General features: G+C 38.0%; 1 protein-coding gene across 1 annotated transcript; it reads right to left on the minus strand.

The window, feature by feature from the left end:
• Window positions 1–7,428: 7,428 nt before the first annotated feature.
• On the minus strand, window positions 7,429–19,356 carry slc6a1a (solute carrier family 6 member 1a). Its single transcript, XM_017698281.2, has 15 exons — window positions 18,888–19,356; window positions 17,576–17,927; window positions 17,281–17,412; window positions 15,746–15,846; window positions 15,534–15,643; window positions 15,249–15,381; window positions 14,609–14,743; window positions 14,065–14,168; window positions 13,570–13,694; window positions 12,781–12,893; window positions 11,877–12,008; window positions 11,382–11,484; window positions 10,952–11,052; window positions 9,479–9,646; window positions 7,429–8,544 (listed from the first exon to the last, which is right to left on the minus strand). Exons 2-15 carry the CDS (start codon window positions 17,814–17,816, stop codon window positions 8,248–8,250), a joined length of 1,995 nt encoding a protein of 664 aa, XP_017553770.1. The 5' UTR covers window positions 17,817–17,927; window positions 18,888–19,356; the 3' UTR covers window positions 7,429–8,247.
• Between the last annotated feature and the right edge of the window lie 482 nt (window positions 19,357–19,838).

Raw genomic sequence — 19,838 nt, forward strand, 5'->3', positions numbered from 1 at the left:
AAAAAAAGCATAAGTTTATTAAGGTGACAGAATAATTGTTGTTTTTTCTTGGTACATAACTAAGTCTATCATTTCCAGTGTAATAGAAGAGTACATCAATACGGTTGTTGCTGAAAGTAAAAATAAAATCTGTGTTGATGTTACATATTGTCACGGTTGGCTCCTCCCAGTCCTGTCCATGTGCTCATGTTTTGGTTTTGTAACTCCGCCCCTGATTGTTATCACCTGTCCCTCATTGTTCCGTGTATTTAAGCCCTGTGTTTGCCCCTTCCGTTGGCCAGTCTTTGTATCTTTGTATCCCTGTATCGGTCTTTGTTTAAGGTTGTTTGCTGGTCGCTCTGGTTTTTGTCATGTCTACTTCCCGTTCCGTCCGCATCGGCTATATGAACCTGGACTGTTCTGACCACGACCCTGGATTTGCCCCTAATAAATCTCGCTTATCTCCGCGTATGCGTCCGCCTCCTCGCTCCCCCTTACACATATTCTAGTCATTCATGAGGAAATTCTGTATTTGAAAAGATCAAATAAAATAAATCTATTCAGTGTACAATATTAAGAAAAAAACATTTCATAGAGATAGAACACAGAAGCTATTAGTTTAGGTTGCCCTCAGTAAATATTACACGAGTCTAATTATTAGAAAGGCAGTCAGACAGCACTGTATGAAGTAATCTGCAACACGTGTATATTCAACTGCAAAAACATTAACATTATAAATTATTACAGCTGACTAATTTTTGATAATTAATTTAACCATCCCATGGCCTACTTCAAAAAAAAAAAAAAAAAAAAAAAAAAAAAAAAAAAATATATATATATATATATATATATATATATATGTATATATGACACATGATTATCATTAAAATCCTCAAATTAGGAAAAGTAAATGAAGTTTTATAAAATCACCACATCACACACTTTGCTAAACAAGAACATTACAATACTGATACATGTCTGTCCTGTGTACATTTCTTGGCAGAATGTCACAGTGTCCACTGCCCTGTAAAGAACTGGTGACCTGTCCAGGGTGTATTCTGCCTTCCACCCGATGGCAGCTTGGATAGGCTCCAGCACCCCCCACGACCCAAAAGGACAAGCGGCTTAGAAGATGTGTGTATTTGTGTCACAACGTCCACTGAAATACGAGGTCATGAAGTGACCTAAAAAGCTACTACTATCTATGAAAAAGAATTTTAGCTAATCCAAGTCACCCACAGTTTCTTGATATTAGAAATTCAAAAAAAATAAAAATACTGTCAATACTGTTTAAAAAAGTAGAAATGAGAAATTTTTAATTTCAAAAGAAAAAATAAATTTTTTAACAAAAATGTACATTTTAGTTGTCTGTTTTTTTTATTCAATTTTTAAAAAAATTATTTTTCCTGAGACTTTTAGGGAGAAAATTAAATGAATTAAAATTTAACATCATAATTCTGTGTTTTATAAATAAAAAAATACATTGTGGTCACATTCCAATTTTATTTTTAAGCAATTTAGTAAGAAATAAATTTAAACAGAGAAGAACATAGAACCCCATGTTAAAATGTAATTAATTCCAGTAACATTTTCTGCATTAAAAGCATATAAAAACGTAATGGCCACTTTAGTTATTCATCATTCAGGTAACCAAATATAGTTGACAGCTAGTATCAGTTAAACTAGACACACTCAGGCTTGACTGCTTCTAGCCTTGCTGTATCTAAACATCACTTAAATGGAACCTTTCCAGCCATATGAAATCACATTATATGACATTTTGATTGAGGTGTGAAACACTTTCATTGTGACAAATATGCAAATGTAAAGAGAGCATATACTTCTTCACAGCACTGTAATATAACACAAATGTCAGAATGATGTTTGTTGTTTTATGAAAAAACCTGGTTTGTACAAGTAGGATAAGCAAAGAGGGTCACATTCTTTTGTGCTAAATTTTTCAAGAGTGTAGGATGTAAGATAAGGCTTGTTTGACAGACCTTTCATGTTTTTCTAAGAGCTGACACTGATGTCTCCCTGCGGTCTGCCATCCCCCAAACCCAACCTAACCAGAACAGAAATCTTTGTTATGTCATAAAAAGAGGTGAGGAAAACAGGGGCCAACAGTCACACATGTCTGTCCTCAACATATAAGTGCATCTTAAATAGAAATGATGTTTATTTAATCAGATCTCCTACATAAAGCACAGCATACCATTTACAGTTCATATATATATATATATATATATATATATATATATATGTGTGTGTGTGTGTGTGTGTGTGTGTGTGTGTGTGTGTGTGTGTATATCGCTGTTGTCAGATCAAAACCTTGTATCTCCAAAATGGTAACTTTACAGGAGAAGGAAAAAGCCTACTTTACTTTTAATGTAAGTCAATAGAATCAGACTTTTTTATAGATATTATAGATTTTTAGATAGATAGATAGATAGATAGATAGATAGATAGATCAGCATTACTATGTACAGTGTTAATTAAAAAATACACAGACTGTTGCCGAGTGACATCTATATTACAGAATGCATCAACCTTACAGACTGAAACTACAACAGACCTTAACAATGTGCCTTTAAAGCCTGCTTCAGTGTTAAATAAATCACATGAATTGGTTAAAATGAACTTAATAAGACTGAGTGAATTGCAAAGTCAAATAATGGCTGTAATTAGGTTTGCTGGCAGAAGCTGTATTCATATTGTGATTGTGATTCATAGTGGGGTTATGCAAGGCAGTGACTGGGCCATTCCTGCAGCCCTAATGCCAGCACACACTTACACAATTACACTGTAATTGCTCACTCACAGCACATGAAGCGTGTGCCGTGTCACATACAAGCATGCGTTTGCGTTTGTTAGTCATATAGTGTGCCTGTTTTCGCTACTTAGATGTGATGCTGTCTCTCTCTTTCTCTCTCTCTCTTTCTCTCTCTCTCTCTCTCTCTTTCTTTCTCTCCCTCTATCTCCATCTCCTTTCTTTCTCCTTTCTTCCTTTTTTCTATTTCTCTCTTTCTCTCTGTTTCTCTCTCTCTTTCCTCTTTCTCTATCTCTACTTTTTCTCTCTTTCATCTTTTGTTTTTTCTTTTCTTTTCTCCCTCTTTTTTTCTCTCTATCTCTTTTCTTCTTTTCTCTCGCTGTTCTTTCTGTCCCTCTTTTTTCTGTTTTTTCCCTCTCTCTGTCCCCGTCTTCTCTCTCTGTACTTCTCCTCTCTTTTTTGTCCTTTTTTCTTTCACTTTCTTTCAACTCCTTCTCTCCCTCTTCTCGTTCCCCCACCCCCTTCTCTTTCTCTCTTTCTCCATCTCTCTGTCTGGTTACCAGCGGCAACCATACAGAGAGGTGAAGAGTGCAGGTGTGTCTGAAATACAAATCTTGTTGTGTGTGTGTGTGTATGTGCGTGCGTTTGTGTGTGTGTGTGTGCGTGTGTGTGAGTGTATAGTAATCTATTTTAAGACTCTTGCATTTCCAGAATTGTGTACGTGTGTGCATGTTTTTTCTGTTTTCAGAGATTCTGTTGTATTAACAGAAATAACAGCATTTTCTGTGAATAATAACAGAAAGGCTCTATTATGTTGTTTGGGGAAGAACATTAATGTAATATGAATAATACATATAAAATGTAATATGTATGTCACTCAAAGTCAAGGTTGCAGGAACGAGCTGAAGACAAGTATCATATGTACATGACAGCTGATGTCGCAATAACACAACTCCAACTTCAACACCATACAACACTTAAGCAAAATAAAGACTCCTGAACATTGTGTATAATGTGTTGCAATAACTGACTTAGCTCAGCTTTTTTATTATTTACTTGATGTATTGATTAATCTTTGTTTCAATCAGTCTGTAAAGCATTTCACAGCCCAGTTTGTTTAATGAATTGTATTCTGTATGTTTCTGCTTAATTCCAGTTTGTTTAGTCGTCACAGCTGTTTGTTTAGAGGCAACACAGGCACAGAATTTGATGTAATCCTGGTATCACTCTCTTACTCAGAATCTGATCAAGCAGCCTGCTTATCTTTCAGAAGTAATGAAATGTATTAATGTTCTGTTTATGAATGTGCTTATTTGTTATCACAAATAACAGCACAGGTAGAATGCTTCTCAACCAGATTTTGCTGTTGGAAAACCATTTATAAAATGTATAGGTCCAGTCCTAAAATCTGATTAGCTGAACCGCATTCAATGCCGTTGGAAAATCCACACAACTATGACTTAATGGAATAATCTTTGACTGTCATGCTGCTCCCATGGACCATTGGTGATGAAATAATTATTGATGAAATAAAAACCCATGTTTTGTTCAAACTGAGAGGCTGGCAACTATATTCTTAACTAAAACTAGGCTGGTCAGCTAGCTAACAGGCTAAAAGAAAGACAACAGCCAGAAACAACTCCATCATTAATATCACAGGCTTGAATTATATTACTTACAGTATGATTAACTGTAAAACAACAATATAAAAGTATTACAATGTCACTTGAATGGAATACATGCTTCAAATGTTTGTGTTTCAGTCAGAAGTCATGTCAAACCCAGGCTGAATCCCAAACGGCTCTGTACTCCCTAAATAGCTATGAAAGTTTAGAAATTCTAGTCTCTACAGCCAAATAGTGCATCGTTTATTGAGTAGGGATGTAACTGAGTCTGAAATTACTATTTCTTAGCTGGATTTTGCACTGTTGGGCTGCAGGATCCAGTATTTAAATTCCTATGTAGTGCACTATGTAGGGAGCAGGGAACAACCTGAGACTGAGCTCCAGCATGAGAAGAGGGGAGCTGCTGGATTGGTGCCACAATAAACTCTTAATGGTAATTTAGTGACCAAAAAGTACTTATTAAGCGAAGATTTTGCATCTAACAGTGCTGTGCTCATTGTAATATGACTAAAGCAAAAAAAATAAATTATGAAATGACCACAATATACAGCGATAGGCGACCAAATGTTCTGCTCAATCAACAGTCCATGGCTGCTTGGCAACGATACCACACTCTAAAGGAACTACATGCTTGCTTATGTCAATTTTTATGACTAATAACTGAAATAATTTTCTGAAAAATGCTGTATTTTATGATATTTTATGTTGGCTGACATTTTATAAAAGCAGGAAGCCACCTGAGACTGTGCCTTACTGCGATTGCATCACAGGGAAGGGAGTTTTCCACTTCACATTCTGCCTAAGAACAACCTTCCCGTGATTGTTGTAATGCACAGCCTTTTGTGGCTTACTGCTTTAATCAGCACCAATTATTATCATTATCAATATCTCTGCACCTCAATCACAACCTACAAGTGAATTCCTGCATATTACTCACTAAATATTTTTGCATTCAGAACATTAAGACAATTTGAGCCCATTACTGATCAATACACAGATAAACTACTAAACAACTGCCATTATGTACATTACTATTCTGGACACATCTAAATATTTCTCGTTTTTACAGCTTTCTATTGTCCTTCTAGTTATTTGAAAGCTGTGAACATAAATGAATACATTTAAGGATTTAACTGCAAAAAGTGGCTTTGTGTCACTGAAAACATTCAAAAGGTTTGAGCAGCAGACTCCTTCATGCTTATTCTAGTCAAAATGCCAATGATCATATCCATCAAACATAAAACTGAATATTTTCAATAATCTTTATTTGTACATTTTCTTAATAACATGACAATCGTGCTTTATCATATGACACCATTTAAATACATATCCTGTGTATATTATGTTGTAGGCAGTTTAACAGTTAAAAATATACAAAACAATATTATTTCTTACTAGACATAAATTCTATTTGTTATAATCATTTTTATAATCATTGTCACTTCTCATCATTTCCATGATATATGTGCTTCGGTTTCTGAGATCAAAATATTATTGCAGAAAACAGCAACTCTTTTTCAAATGTTTCAACATTGAGACAATAACTTCAAATGTAATACAGACATTCACAGTTACATGTTTTACACGACACAGTTTTACAACAAAGTTTCCAGAGAAAACTGTGGTAAAGTAAGTAACTTTTGTACAAATTTCACAGGACATAGCCGTTTCACATTTCATAGGTGCTTTTCTCCTCGGAGTAAACATGTTTCGAATGACCAAATACGTTTCACAGGTAGCTGCCATAGATCTGCAAACTATCGATTTATCGTCCTAAACACGCCGCGAGAATGCTCTGCGGACCCAAAATGGAAATTGTATAGAGCATATCTTGTAACAGTTTTTGAATTGAGATTGAAAGTCTTGTGCTTTAAATTTGTTACAGTACACAATTTGTTTACAGGCTAATTACTCTGAAATGTGCTTTTCCAAACAACATTTCGTATTGTAAACCAGGAGTGACAGACTGGGTTCCTTCCAGGTCACAGCTCTGCAGACTTTAGCATTCCTCTCTAAATTCACATGATTCAACTCATCAGCTAATAAGCAAGGCTGTAAGAGGAAAAACATAAATCTCTGTACAATCTTGTTTTGTGTTGGGCGCCTTGCATTTCATGTGCCCTGCATGACTGTGGTTTGTGCGTATGGCAAAAAAGTTCAACTTTAAACAGTCAAATACCCTACATCATGAGCTTTTTTTCTGTGCTGACCAATCTGATCAAAGGTAAGGCAGGCCTTCGGTGGCAGTTAGAAGGCGCAGATTAGTGGCTGCAGTTTTTCACAGTTTTTGACATAAACATAAAAGAAGTTTTTTAGTTTGCTTGTTGCTGCGAGGAGCACCACATTTGCTAGTACCAGTTAAACTTTCTGGCTGTACACATCAAACAGTAGCTCACTGACGGTTACAACATTGTTGTTGATTAGCAGCATTCAGAAAAAGAAAGTGTGTGCTAAACTAAATATTTTGTAGTCTACTGCTACTGGCTAATGATAATGCAGAGTAAGCATTTGTCTCAAGGGTGGCCTTCCCTTGACTCTTTAAATGGCCAAAACCCACAGGCAGGTCCAAAGTTTCACTAAACACTTCTATAACCTCAGAATAACTCAGCCAGTTTGCCTTGTAGTCCATGTATTTACTGAATACCGAGCCCTAGAATGTAAGCCTGGGATTTTAGCTGGTTAACTTATCTCTACGGAGCTGTGGCCTGGAGGAAACCAAGTCTCACACCCTTGTTGTAAACTGTCAGAATATAAAATATTAGCGGCGCTTTCTTTTTTTCTCCATTCTGATCACAGATATGGTCTAGCATTTTGGCACATGAATGAATTACACCTGCACAGTCATGCACTCTGTTTAGCATCAATCTGTTTGGTCCTCAGTCATTGAATTATGAGCTCAAACGCTCCTTTTCTCTCCTTTGCGGCAATCTGGAGATTCAGCTGTGCTTTGCCTTCCACTCATATTCCTGATAAGAAGCACAGAAGCGTAAACAGGACTGATATGACAGCACTGGTCGACAGGCGGATGCTGACACTAAAAAAAAAACCCTGTGATTTTGTTTTTCCTTTTTTTTTTCTTTTCAAGTTCCATACTGTTGTACCCTGTCCTCTGTAACCTATACACTGCATGGCATAGATACGTTTTTGCTTTAGTCTATAATTTTGGTCCTCGATCACAACATTAAGTGTACAAAACATCCTAAAAAGAATTCTAAAAATGATTTTCGATCACGTACAAGTAGTTTTCTCTTTTTTTTTCTTCCAGCAAAGAAAATAAAATAGTAACAGTCTCTCTAACAAAAATATCGAAACAACAGATAGTGGGTCACCCAAGGGCTCTCCTAATTCAGATTTCTTTGTGCTTTAAACTTGAAAGTAATAACACCCCACTTTCAAAGTAGCGGCATGGGGTTTGCTTGCCAGATGTTTGTTTTGGATTAGCAACCAATGACCCGATATATATGTAATCTCTTGCATTTTCTCTTTGATATTTTACGCCTTCTGTGTGCTTCTGAGCAACACAAACTCTTTTATACCTCACTGATATAGCTTATGCATCACTGCGCTGTGCTTTTAATTGAACTCACAGTATTAACACATTAGAGACAGATTCACTCGCATACAGTATAATGGATTTTTTTTCTTTTTTGGATTTTTTTTTCTCTTTTGACACCAACACGCTTTGCTTTTACATTTAGAACATCTACCCACGAGTGTGGTAGGTTTTATAAATGCGAAAGTCAAACTGTCACACATATATATTTTTGAAGATTGAATTAGATCATGTTTGGCCCCTGGAGGTAGATGATTCTATTATTGTATAAACATGGAAGTCCTCTGTATTGTTCATCTTTGATTGCTCTCAGCTAGGGTTTAGACGTTGGCGTCTGCATTGCCGGGGTTGGCCGGGACGGCGTTATCAACCTGCTGCTGCTGTGGTTGTGGTTGCTGTGGTTGCTGCGGTTGCTGCTGTTGGGGTTGTTGAGCTTGCTGCGGTTGCTGCGGTTGCTGCTGTACCTGCTGCTGCTGCGCTGGTTGTGCCGGTTGTGCTGGTTGCGCAGGTTGCGCAGGTTGCGCAGGTTGCGCAGGTTGCTGCTGCTGCTGCTGTTGTTCAGGTCCATTCTCCTGGGCCTTCACCACATTCGGAGGCTGCAGCATTATCCTGATCCGCTGCAAGAATACATTAGATGTCAGTGAGTGTGGATCATGTAACTCTCCCTAACTCACCCTAAGACTACCATTCTACAACCTGCCAATGAACTGAACCATTTTACTATTACCGTAAAAGGCCCATCATCTATTTGGATTGACTGGCACATTCAAAGAAATGTTCTGTGCAGAGCAGATTGTTAAGTTCCAACTGGAATTCTCTGGGATGTAGGGAAATATAAGCGTTTATACTTTGGAAGGCTACAGTGATACATTTGCTTGCTCACAGCAAAGAATAGTACAATGTTTAATCACTTTCCTCAGCTTCTACTCCAATAACTCTACTACAGACTGTCTGCAGAAACACCAATCCTTTTCACTTTAGGGTAAATGGGCAGGGCTAAACTGCTGCAGGCTAAATGGGAGATCAAATGCATTGCAAAAATGAAATTGTGGCACCCATCTTAAATCTAGTCGATATGTCAATTGTTCCTCATTATGAGACTGTTGTATTGCAAAAATGTGATTATTCAACTTACTTCTAGATGTTTTTACTTGATTTTTATCATTTTATCTACAGAAATCTTATTGTATTGGCAGGCAATTTCGCTTGTTTCAAGACATTATCTGAGACAATTTCATAAGATAAAATCTTTTTATATTATTATAAATAGATATAATGTTCTTGTCACATATTCTTAAAATCTCATAATGAGAGACTTGTGAACTGATTTCACTTGCCAAGATAGCAGTTTTTAGTTTAGTCTACCTATGAAGATTGTATGGACTGGATATTGAATTGTCAACAGTATCAATGGTACATCAGACTCTCTTACTTCAAAAGGAAATTTGGTTTTCCACTCTATATCATCTAGATTATCTGAACGAGATCTCAGTTTTACTGCTGTTGCACTGCACAGAGACTGGACTCAGAGGACAAATTGAGCATTGTTACCTCCTTATACGTTCCCTTCATGGTAAGGAACATGTAGACCATGTAGCCTGGAATGAGGATCATAGAGGACAAGGCCATGAGCCAGCCCACACCCTGTCCCCATGCTGGAAACACATAGTTGTTCATGGTGAGGGGAACCATTTGGACCGCGCTGAAGAGGAACACTCCCTGAAGGAGAGGAGACGACATCATGGATTTAGAATATGGTCGATAAGCTCATTTACACAATGCCTTTATGCAGCTCAGGAGCAAAAATGGCAGAATAGCTGGAAAAGATTGGAAAAAAATGAACTGCACTGAGAAGCCCCGGGTGCTTGCTGTGTTTATTTACGCTCTCTGCATTGAAACAGCAGTGGGTTAATGCAGTAGAAACAATCCTTCAAAAAAGGAGTGAATTCTAAGGCTTCGCCTCAAATTCGATCAGGGATGCCTCCAAAACAGGTAAATCTGATGCAATTTAAAAGCTAATTTGTAGGAATGCCCAGAAATCAATTCTATAAAAAGTGAAAGGTAAGGTTAGAGGCTAAGGGAAGAGTGTTAGATTAGATTTCAGTTCTCATTTACAACAGTGGAGTCCAGTTTTCAACATTTTGTCTCATTCTAAGCCTTTTAGCTGTGTTTACATGAACATTTTATACAGTTAACTGTTTAAAAGCTGATTAAATGGTCAAAAAAATCTCCAGCAGTTATTTTTAATGTCTTATTTATGATGAATATAAAACATGATACAGGCCTAAAAATTCACAATCACATTCACACTTGATTGGGTAAGTTAGCTAAACTTTGTAAAGGACCTGTACCACAATAAAAGCTGTTCAGATTGTTCACCTTTCATAAATGTAAGTTTGCATGAATGGAGTTCCCTCTGTTGTGCTCGTCATTTTTTTCATCCAGTAAGCAGTTGAACATTCACAAAAATGTTTTATTGTGTTTAAAATATTAACTGATTAATTTATTAAATGATTTTCATTCTATGAACAGAATAATGGTCACTTGGATAATAATAATAATAATGATAATAATAATAATAATAAAACATTTTATACAAAAACCTCTTACACTACCGGCATGGACCAGAAGAAAGTCCTCTTCTGACTGTGCATCAATCTAGAACTTTTGCTATTGTTATTGCTGTATATGTTGTAATATTACCAAAATGGACATGTTGGAAATAGATTATTGTCAAAGTGACTTTTAAAAACACATTTTGATTAACCATGGATGTTATGAATAGGTCTCTAACTAACTTATTTTTTAAATGCTCATGGACCTAGCTTGTAACTCACTTGCTCATGTTTGGCAGGCTGAGGGTCTCCACAAAGGGTCGCTATTACTTCTCAAATAGCTTGACACTATCTTTGTGCATTGGGTTTGTGCCTATATGTGTTTTTCTCAGCATATTCCTTCCCTCCAGAACAGTCCACGAGATTGTGATCAGGCATGTGCAACAAAAAAAGAAATAAAAATACTTACAGCCACAATCAAAGGAGTGAAGAAGACCCAGCAGAGTTTCCACCATATGCAGGGCTTGTATCCAATCATCTCCTGGATGTTATCATAGAACTTATTCACACCTAAATCAGCATGAAATCAGATAGGACACTTGAGCGGCCACATTTAGCTGTAAGCCAGAATGCCTGAAGACATTCTGACTGAAAAGTTGAGCTGTTACACAACAGATCTTAATCATTCTCTAGAACATATTTGCTTACATGCCTACTGCAGTTCCAATTCAGAAATGTAACTACTCTTCAGTACACATTTGTTGATAGATTTTATGGACTGTATGTTCTTTATCTCCTAATGTTAACGCATGATTACCAGTATGGCAATAACATGGGAAAGTTTTGTAGCTGACTGTTTACACAAGTAAAACCTTCCAAGTCCCTCATGTAATTATTACCATAGAACCAGGAGATAGAGATGCACTCAAAGAAAACCAGGAAAAGAAGACACATTCCACTGGCAGAGTAGTAATCGAAGAGTTTAAAGACGTAGAGGCCACCCTGAAAAAGTTAAGAAGACATGCCAATAAATATAGTACACTTTATACATCAGTTGTTTAGACAACATAGACTAGGACTTCATTGCACTCTCACAGTGGATTCTCCATTAAGAGTCCTGTTAATCTACACTCAAACCAAAGACTGATCTTTACTTGACCATTTTCTACACTTTTTCTAACAATTACAGTTTCACAGACTGTTTCTGTTGCCTTAAGCTTGTTATATTCAAATGACTTCTGTTCTGGCTGCCCTGTATTGTGCCTCATTCAATAAGCACTCTGGGATGAAACATTTAATTTATGTATACAATGTCTGCCCAATATACTACAAGTCTACCAAATTTGACACTTCAGTTTATATTCTTTCATGACATCAGATGGTCATTTGTTTACCTGTGTGATATTGGACAGGCCAATAATGTAGGACACAATGCACACACATGCAATGAAGATCTCCCGTCTTTTCCTCAGAACCCTCGGGAACTCATCCACCAGAGCAGTGATGAAGCCCTCCACAGTGCAAAACTGAAGACAATTTTGACAATGGTTAGAAAATTTCAAATAATTAGAGTACTCAATGGTCATCTAGTTACTCAATGGAAAAGTAATGCCCAGTGGGGAAACTGTCATGGCCTTTTATGCCACGAGAAAAGATCTGTGATGTCTGTATTTTTTGTTTTGTTTTATTTAATACAATCATCATGTATATTGTACTTAAACTCTGCAAGTATTATAGAAATACTCTAATTTCATTTTAAAATTTTGGTAAACAAAAGAGTAGATACAGACAAGTGAGCTCTCACACTAGCTAGGACTGGAGAAGCTGTACTGTAAACCTAAAGTGTCATTTTAACCACTTAAATAGGATATGACAGCGGAATCAACCAAGCATACTTCTGATTTTCCATGCCTTAGTATCATTGATAAAAATGCTGCTGATTAATTGACACTTTCTTTTCCTCACCTCAAGCCTTACAGAGAAGGAGATCTGGCATCGAGTGCATATTCTCAAAGCCCGCAAAGATAAAAATAGCATGAGAAGCATGGTATGCAAAAGTTGTACGAAGAAGTCAAAGAAATAAAAGCACCATCGAAAGCTCTGACAAGACCCAAGGCTCTGTAGTCTAATTGAGGTAATGCAAAGAGACAACATAAACCCTTGTCATGCGATGTCTGGCCACTAGGGGAGCCGGAGCAGCCGCATTCTGCAAACCTGCATGGCTGATCAGAGATCCGCTGTTTGTTTACACCTGTTTTCTAGGTCAGATCTTGAATTTGTAATGCTGAATATTCTCACCTGGCTGTCAATTCCCAGCATCAGCAGCATAGAGAAGAAGAGGATAGCCCACAGTGGTGAGATGGGTAACTGCGTCACTGCTTCTGGGTAAGCTAAGAAGGCCAGGCCGGGTCCTGAGGATGAAAATAATTGAAGTCTGAATAAAATGGCGAGACTTGCTAGTTTGCTGGTTAGAATTATTAATGACATTTTAACACAACAGGCCCTAATAAACAGCACTGTAATCGTTATCTAATACTTTGTTAAAGGCTGTTAATAGTGATGTAACAGTTGCATATGCATTAGTAAATGGTATCATTTGAATTGTTACCCATTTATTGAGACAGTTTGGTAATAATTGCTAGGGCTAGTGATTTTATTTAGATTTAGTACTCGTAAATTATAAATTGCATATCTTAAAATATTAAATATTTACTTATTTACATTTACAAACTTTTCATCATACTTATGAATGTATCGTGTGTTACTTTGAGATACAAAAATGTTTTCTTAATACTGAGATGATCATTATTAAATGATTAATAAATATGGTTTTAAACATGTATAGTCATTAATTGGACTCCTAATATAAAGTTGTAACTTTATAATTACATTACTTTATACTTTATTACACTGAAATAAAATAATTTTAATTCACAAATTGAATAAAACAAATTATTTAACTTTATTGTAAGATTTTATTAAGGTTTTCATCTCTGCTTCTAACGAAAGAGAAAATTACAGTGGTTACTGCTTACATTAGGTGATGTTTGGTTATGTAATGACAGCACTATAGAATTTATGCATTACCTGACGCAGCTACATCAGCTATGGGTCTCTTTGTCACATTAGCCATGAAGCCCACAATAGAAAAAATGACAAAACCAGCAAACATACTGGTCGTGGAGTTTATACAGCACACAATGATGGAGTCTCTGCACAAAAGAAGGACAAAGATGGACATTAGATGTTTCATAACTGACCTGATGTTCAGTACAAAAACAACTGAAGAATTAATTATGTAAGCAGTGGGTACCCAGATGAGAACTCAGTGGTTTAATTACATGGAAATTCAAGGCAAACATGGGTTTTGTTTATTCATATCCTCATACATTAGCCAGTTGATGGGTCTTTAATTACAGTCAACAATGCTGGGCACAATTAAGGCAAGTGTTAGTAGCTAGTGGCAAGAATTAAGTCAAAAGAGCCTGCAAAGGACTCAAAACTACTCAAACGTAATCTGTCAGTCTATAGTGACCAGATGCAGCTGTATTTGGGAATCTCAATTGATTAGATTGACTGTACCTGTAAACATTGTTATTGAAAGGGTTGTAGCTGCCAAGTGCAATCAGAGACCCCAGACCCAAACCATATGAGAAAAAAATCTGAGTAGCAGCATCCAGCCACACCTGAGGAGAGAAGAAATGAGGACAGAAGAGAAACAATGACAGTAGAAGAGAGTAGAAGAAAAGGGGAGAGATGAGATGATGGTAGCAGAGAGAAGGGAGGAAAAGGGGATGAAGAGAAGAGAAGAGAAGAAATTAGGACATAATAGAAGAGAAGAGAAGAGAAGAGAAGACAAGAAAGTAGAAGAGAAGAGAAGAAATTAGGACATAATAGAAGAGAAGAGAAGAGAAGAGAAGACAAGAAAGTAGAAGAGAAGAGAAGAAATTAGGACATAATAGAAGAGAAGAGAAGAGAAGAGAAGAGAAGAGAAGAGAAGAGAAGAGAAGAGAAGAGAAGAGAAGCAAATGCTTAGATGCATTCATCACATTTGTTTAACTGTTGGTTTGTTTGCTCTTTGTTTAGGTGATGATTTGTTTACTCTGTTTGTTTACTGTGAAATTACCTCTGACTCTTTGAGCTTCTCAAAATCAGGTGTGATATAGAACATGATTCCATCTGTCGCCCCAGGCAGAGTAACCCCACGGATGAACAGAATGAATAACATGAAGTAGGGGTAGGTGGCAGAGAAGTAAACAACCTAGAAAGCAAAATATATATATATATATATTTGTGTCAGGATGACTGTTTGTTCTATCACAGATGCTTTGAAGTGTGGAACTATATGACATATTGAATTTATTTAGCTCAAATGTGTACATCATTTCCACATGAAACATATGTACATATGTAATGTTACATCAACACAACTATTGTCAAAAGTAGGGCAAATTGTGTTCATATAATATGTCAATGTGCAATGATATCTAGGAGATATTTATATATGGTTTACCTATGGAATTTGATTGAGAGCTATCAGCATGTTTAATTTTTTAAAACTATTTCTGTACAGCATTTTAAGTGGTTGGCAACTAGATGATGATATGCACCTGTCAGTCAAATTAGGCAAGGAAAGTATCTATGCTGTCTTCAAATCAACCACATGCAGAAGAAACAAGACAGATAGTCTGGTAGACGTGGTATTAATTTATGTCATCATTACAACTCATTACAACAAATTCTTGAAAATCAGAGAAAGCTCTTACCTTTCCAGTCCAGCTAACACCTTTCCAGATGCAGAAGTACACAAGGACCCAAGCAATGGCAAGAGTTATTGCTAATGGAGCCCGGATCTGGCCAGGTTTCTCCAAACCATCAGTGATGTCATGTACGTTGCGCCTGATTTAATGTACAGCAACATCCATTCATCCAAGAGTCATCCAAAGAGATGTTTATTCAAGAAACATGCAATTTTCGTAATTTAAATGGTCTTTCAAACTATATAAAAACAAGCTCTTTGATATATAAAAGATTGTTTTGCAAGATCTTACTCCCAGAACTCCATCACTGCACTAGTGAGGTTGGTGGTGTCTGCAATGCTGTAGTTTGTAAAACATCTTTCCGTGTTCCATGGATTGTTGCATGATTTCCATGGAAGGTCCTGCAATAAGGGGATTAACATGCTGTTGTCTTTGCTTTTACCCATAAAAAACTGATGGTGGTTTCTGACAAGAATGGCACTTGTGGTGGACAGATTACTTACAGTTGTAAATGAGTTGTACAGATAGTACAAGGCCCAAGCAATGATCACAATGTAGTAAATGTTAAGCCAGAAGGAGAGAACTGCTGCAGCAAGTCCAACACCTGCAGTGAGAACATACATAATTACACAATGCAGCAAGGAATCCATTTATTGTCAACACTTTCTAATGTTGTATGACAGTATGAAGGCAGATGCATAGCCAAAAGCCCCAGGGTTGAATTAGCATCCACAGTGCTGAATGGACACCTAGCGCTTGTTTAGGTTCAGCTGTGTACAAACAGACTCTATAAGTGTTAATTCAGCTCTGGAGGTTTGGCTGCAGATTGCATATATTTTAATGCAGCCTATTGCTCATTCTATTGGACAAATCAGCTCTGTTGAGTTTCAAATTAAGCTATTGTGCAGTAGGTTTGAATGAATGTTGCTTCCTGTGACCTTATTTGGTAGTCTGCATGTCTTGGACTGGCTAGTGTGTAAAAGGTCAGTGTGGGAGGTGGGGCTAAATGCTGAGTTCAATGCTTGGAGGTACAATATCACTACACAACTCCTCAACCTAGACCTCTAGACTCTACACTCCTACAAATAAAGGTGCCTAAAAGGGTTATTTCCATGATGCCATAACAGAACCACTTTTGGTCCTCTAAAGAACCTTTGAATGCATGGTTCTTTGGTAAATGATTTTTGTAAATGAGTGATGCTATAGAAGAATGAGAGCTGTGAGAAAAATCTTCTTATAGGTTTAAAGGACCTCTATATAATGTAAAGGTTATTTTATACTTTTATATTATGTCAAGGGTCTTTAAGCCTTTAGAGAGGTTCTTTACATTCACACATCTCTCTTTTAACCATTGCTCTGTCAGGAACCAAAGAGGTTCTTCCACGGCTTCACTCAAAGAAAAATGTAACAGTCCCCAGTCGGTTCTGGGCTTGGACATATTGTTCTTCAAAGGATCCATAGGAAGTTTTTTAAGGGCACCAAAAATGGTTCTCCCTGTTTTTAAGAGAGGTTTTATTCCAAAATGGTTCTTTACACAAAGCCACAGAAGAAACACTTTTCTCAAAAGAACCTTTCAATATCTGCAAAAGAGATGTGTGAAAGTGAAGAACATTTCTGGAGTTTAACAAACCTCCTAATAATGTAAAAGTTCTAGGAAGAGCCACACGATTGGTATTGATTCTTTACATTACATGAAAGTTCTTTAAACCTTTAAAAGGTTCTTCAGACAAGTTCTAACGGTTCTTTAGCAAGCCAAAAGTGCTCTATGGCTTTGCTCGAATGCAGTGTTTGTTTTAAGTTAATGTTCCTAATAAGGTTCTACCTAAAAATCTTTCATTGAAAAAAACTTTATTTACATGAGCTTCAAAAAGGTTCTTCTCATCTGCATCTGCACTTCTCAAATAGCTAAATGATTCTTTAAAGACTCCACTGAAATGCTCCTTAGGGCTCCAAAAGTGGTTCTCCTATTGCATCCCTCCAAAGAACCCTTTTTGGCATCTTCTTTTTCGAGAGTGGCTATACCTGTAAGACACTGTACCTTTGAACATCGGAGCTAGCTTCCACACTCCGAGTCCGCCGATGGACGTGTACTGACCGAGGGCACATTCGAGCAGAAACAAGGGGACCCCGGCGAATATGAGGGTCAGAAAGTAAGGAATCAAGAAGGCCCCTGAAGTGGCACAAGACACAAGGCACGTGAACATGACGTCATGTCTAAGCACATCAATCAATTACTCTGTAACCATGAAAAGCTTGTTACATCACCATTCTTGGGAGGACCACCCTCAACACACTTTGTTCTTTTAGTGCCACCAGGCAGCCAGTGCACTTACCTCCTCCGTTCTTGCCGCACAGGTAAGGAAACCTCCACACGTTGCCCAGACCAATGGCGTAGCCAACACAGGACAGCAAGAAGTCAAACTTCCCCCCCCATGTCTCCCTGTCCGGCACAGGTTTCTTCTTCTTCTGCTGCTCCTCTTTGCTCTCTTCTGCTTTGGGTCTGTCGTTGGTGGTCACCTCGTTCAGCTCCGTAACTACCTGGCCGTCCGTGCTTTTGGTGCCATTGGTCGCCATCACTATGGGTTTATTAGCAGCTTGTGGTCGCGATGTTTTTTTTTTCTCTCGTGTTTTCTTTTAACCCCCGCTTGAACAGCAGCGCCAGGCAGCTCGTCAGTTGCCCTTAACCTGGAGACACGAAATCAAATTATTGCTCCTCATATCGAGCTCGTTTTCTCTCCTGGCGTTTTCAGCGCGAGTGGACGTCTCGTTTCACATGGAGGTCTCGTTGTTGATTCAGTGAACCGGTCAGTATTTCAGCGCTAGCCACTCATTTACGTGTCTGGCTTTCGTGCACGTTCGCTCGTTCGCATTCGTGGCGTAGCCTAAAAAATATATCCTGACCTGCGAGTCCACTGTGGTCAGAAACAAACAGCCAAAAGCTTTTCTTACTGGATAAATTGTTCATAAGTATGTGTCAATAATACTTATTACAAACATTCAAAGCCAATTAATCAATGCGAAATGAATAGAATTCTTATTACTTGCGGTTGCACTGTTTATTCTAACCGCCTATTTATTTCTTCTGTTTATTTCCCTTAAAGCTCATTTATTTCTCCTGTTTATTTACAAAATGAACGGAAATGGAAACACGCATTACATGTCAACGAGCGCATAACAGCGTGCCGTTTTGGAAACTTCACCAAAATAACTAAAACAATTCCTTCTCCAGACTCCCCAACACAACTACTGACTGTTTCAGTGGGATCCTGTTCAGAGTCATGCGATATAATGTGCTAAGCAATGATTATAACGCACGGGGAAGCGACCGAGCCACTGAGGACACCGTGCGCAAAGCTTTACGCACCAGGCTGTGCACTCTGTCCACCCTTTGTCTGTCACAAAGAGCGAGCAGAATGACCAGTTCGCGCAAACACTTTGAATAAACAAGCAAAATGATGCCAAAAGCTTATTTGCAAGCCCAAACAAATCGTATCATGTATCTGCCTGGTTATAGAATAGAAGCGTCACTAATAGACAATGTATTCCATTCATTGCATTTTTGGCACGTGCATGAAGGAGTTTGACTGAAATGCTTATTGAAGTGCATCGCTAAAGAGTAAATGAAGAAAAGGAATGCCTACTTACAGCAAATTCCAGAGCTCTTCCAAAGGGGTTTTGTTTGCGGCCGCGAGTCGTGCAACGAGGTATCCGTAGATTCCTCTCCAAGTTGTAAACTTCCAGTGTTACTTGGAACATAAATGTGTTTTATTTCCATTAAAAGACTTGAAACGAACCCCAAAACGGTCCTGGGGGGGCCGGAGTCCAGGTGCCTCGCTGCAGGGAGCTGTCCAGAGGCAGGCAGTGTTGAAATAAACGAGCTGTCCACAGGCAGGTAGTGCTGAAATACACAAGGAGCTGTCCGCAGGTAGGTAGTGCTGGAAGGAAGGAGCTGTCCACAGGCAGGCGGGGCGGAATCCACCAGAGAAGGAGCAGCTTCGCCTTGTGCTACTCTCTAACATCAACAAGCAGGAACGCAGAGGGGAGCACAATTCCCAACTCGCATCTACATAGCCTCAATGTCATCTGAAAGTCGATCCCTCCGCTTCTGTTTCTCTCTCTCTCTCTCTCTCTCGCTCTCTCTCTCTCTCTCTCTCTCTCTCTCTCTCTCTCTCTCTCTCTCTCTCTCCCTTGCTCCCCCCTCTTTCTTTCTCACTCTCTCCTTTCTCGTCTTTCTGGCACTCGACATGCACAGTAGCACGGTCAGTGTGCATATGGACTGTTCTACAGGTAAAGTTGATAACTGAGATGTTTTTTATGTGGATTTTATATAGGGTCAGTGTTTGGGTTTGTCCTGAATGAATCCTGAATGGACCTTACGGACAAGTCCCTGTGAAAAATTCCTCTGATATCTGAGACAAAATGACAAAACACCTTTTCAGCATTTGAGAGCATTACAGGATAATTTTGAGGATATTTTGGCTGCACAATTTTTAGAATTCGCACCAATTATTTCCAGACTTTTGACAGGCTTAACTTCTAGTGAAATTCTTCATGCAGCACACGATGACTCACACGCTTCACCCATTCATCTGTCCT

Source organism: Pygocentrus nattereri, chromosome 9, assembly GCF_015220715.1.
Source record: "Pygocentrus nattereri isolate fPygNat1 chromosome 9, fPygNat1.pri, whole genome shotgun sequence".
NCBI lineage: Eukaryota > Metazoa > Chordata > Actinopteri > Characiformes > Serrasalmidae > Pygocentrus > Pygocentrus nattereri.

Bases quoted from the DNA above. Each gene is read 5' to 3' on its own strand.
- slc6a1a (XM_017698281.2), bottom strand. From the start codon at position 17,816: ATGGCGACCAATGGCACCAAAAGCACGGACGGCCAGGTAGTTACGGAG. The intron at 17,413-17,575 runs GTAAGTGCACTG...GTGCCACTTCAG, and splicing joins GTGCGGCAAGAACGGAGGAG to GGGCCTTCTTGATTCCTTAC. The intron at 14,744-15,248 runs GTAAGAGCTTTC...TTTGCTTTCTAG, and splicing joins GTGTTAGCTGGACTGGAAAG to GTTGTTTACTTCTCTGCCAC.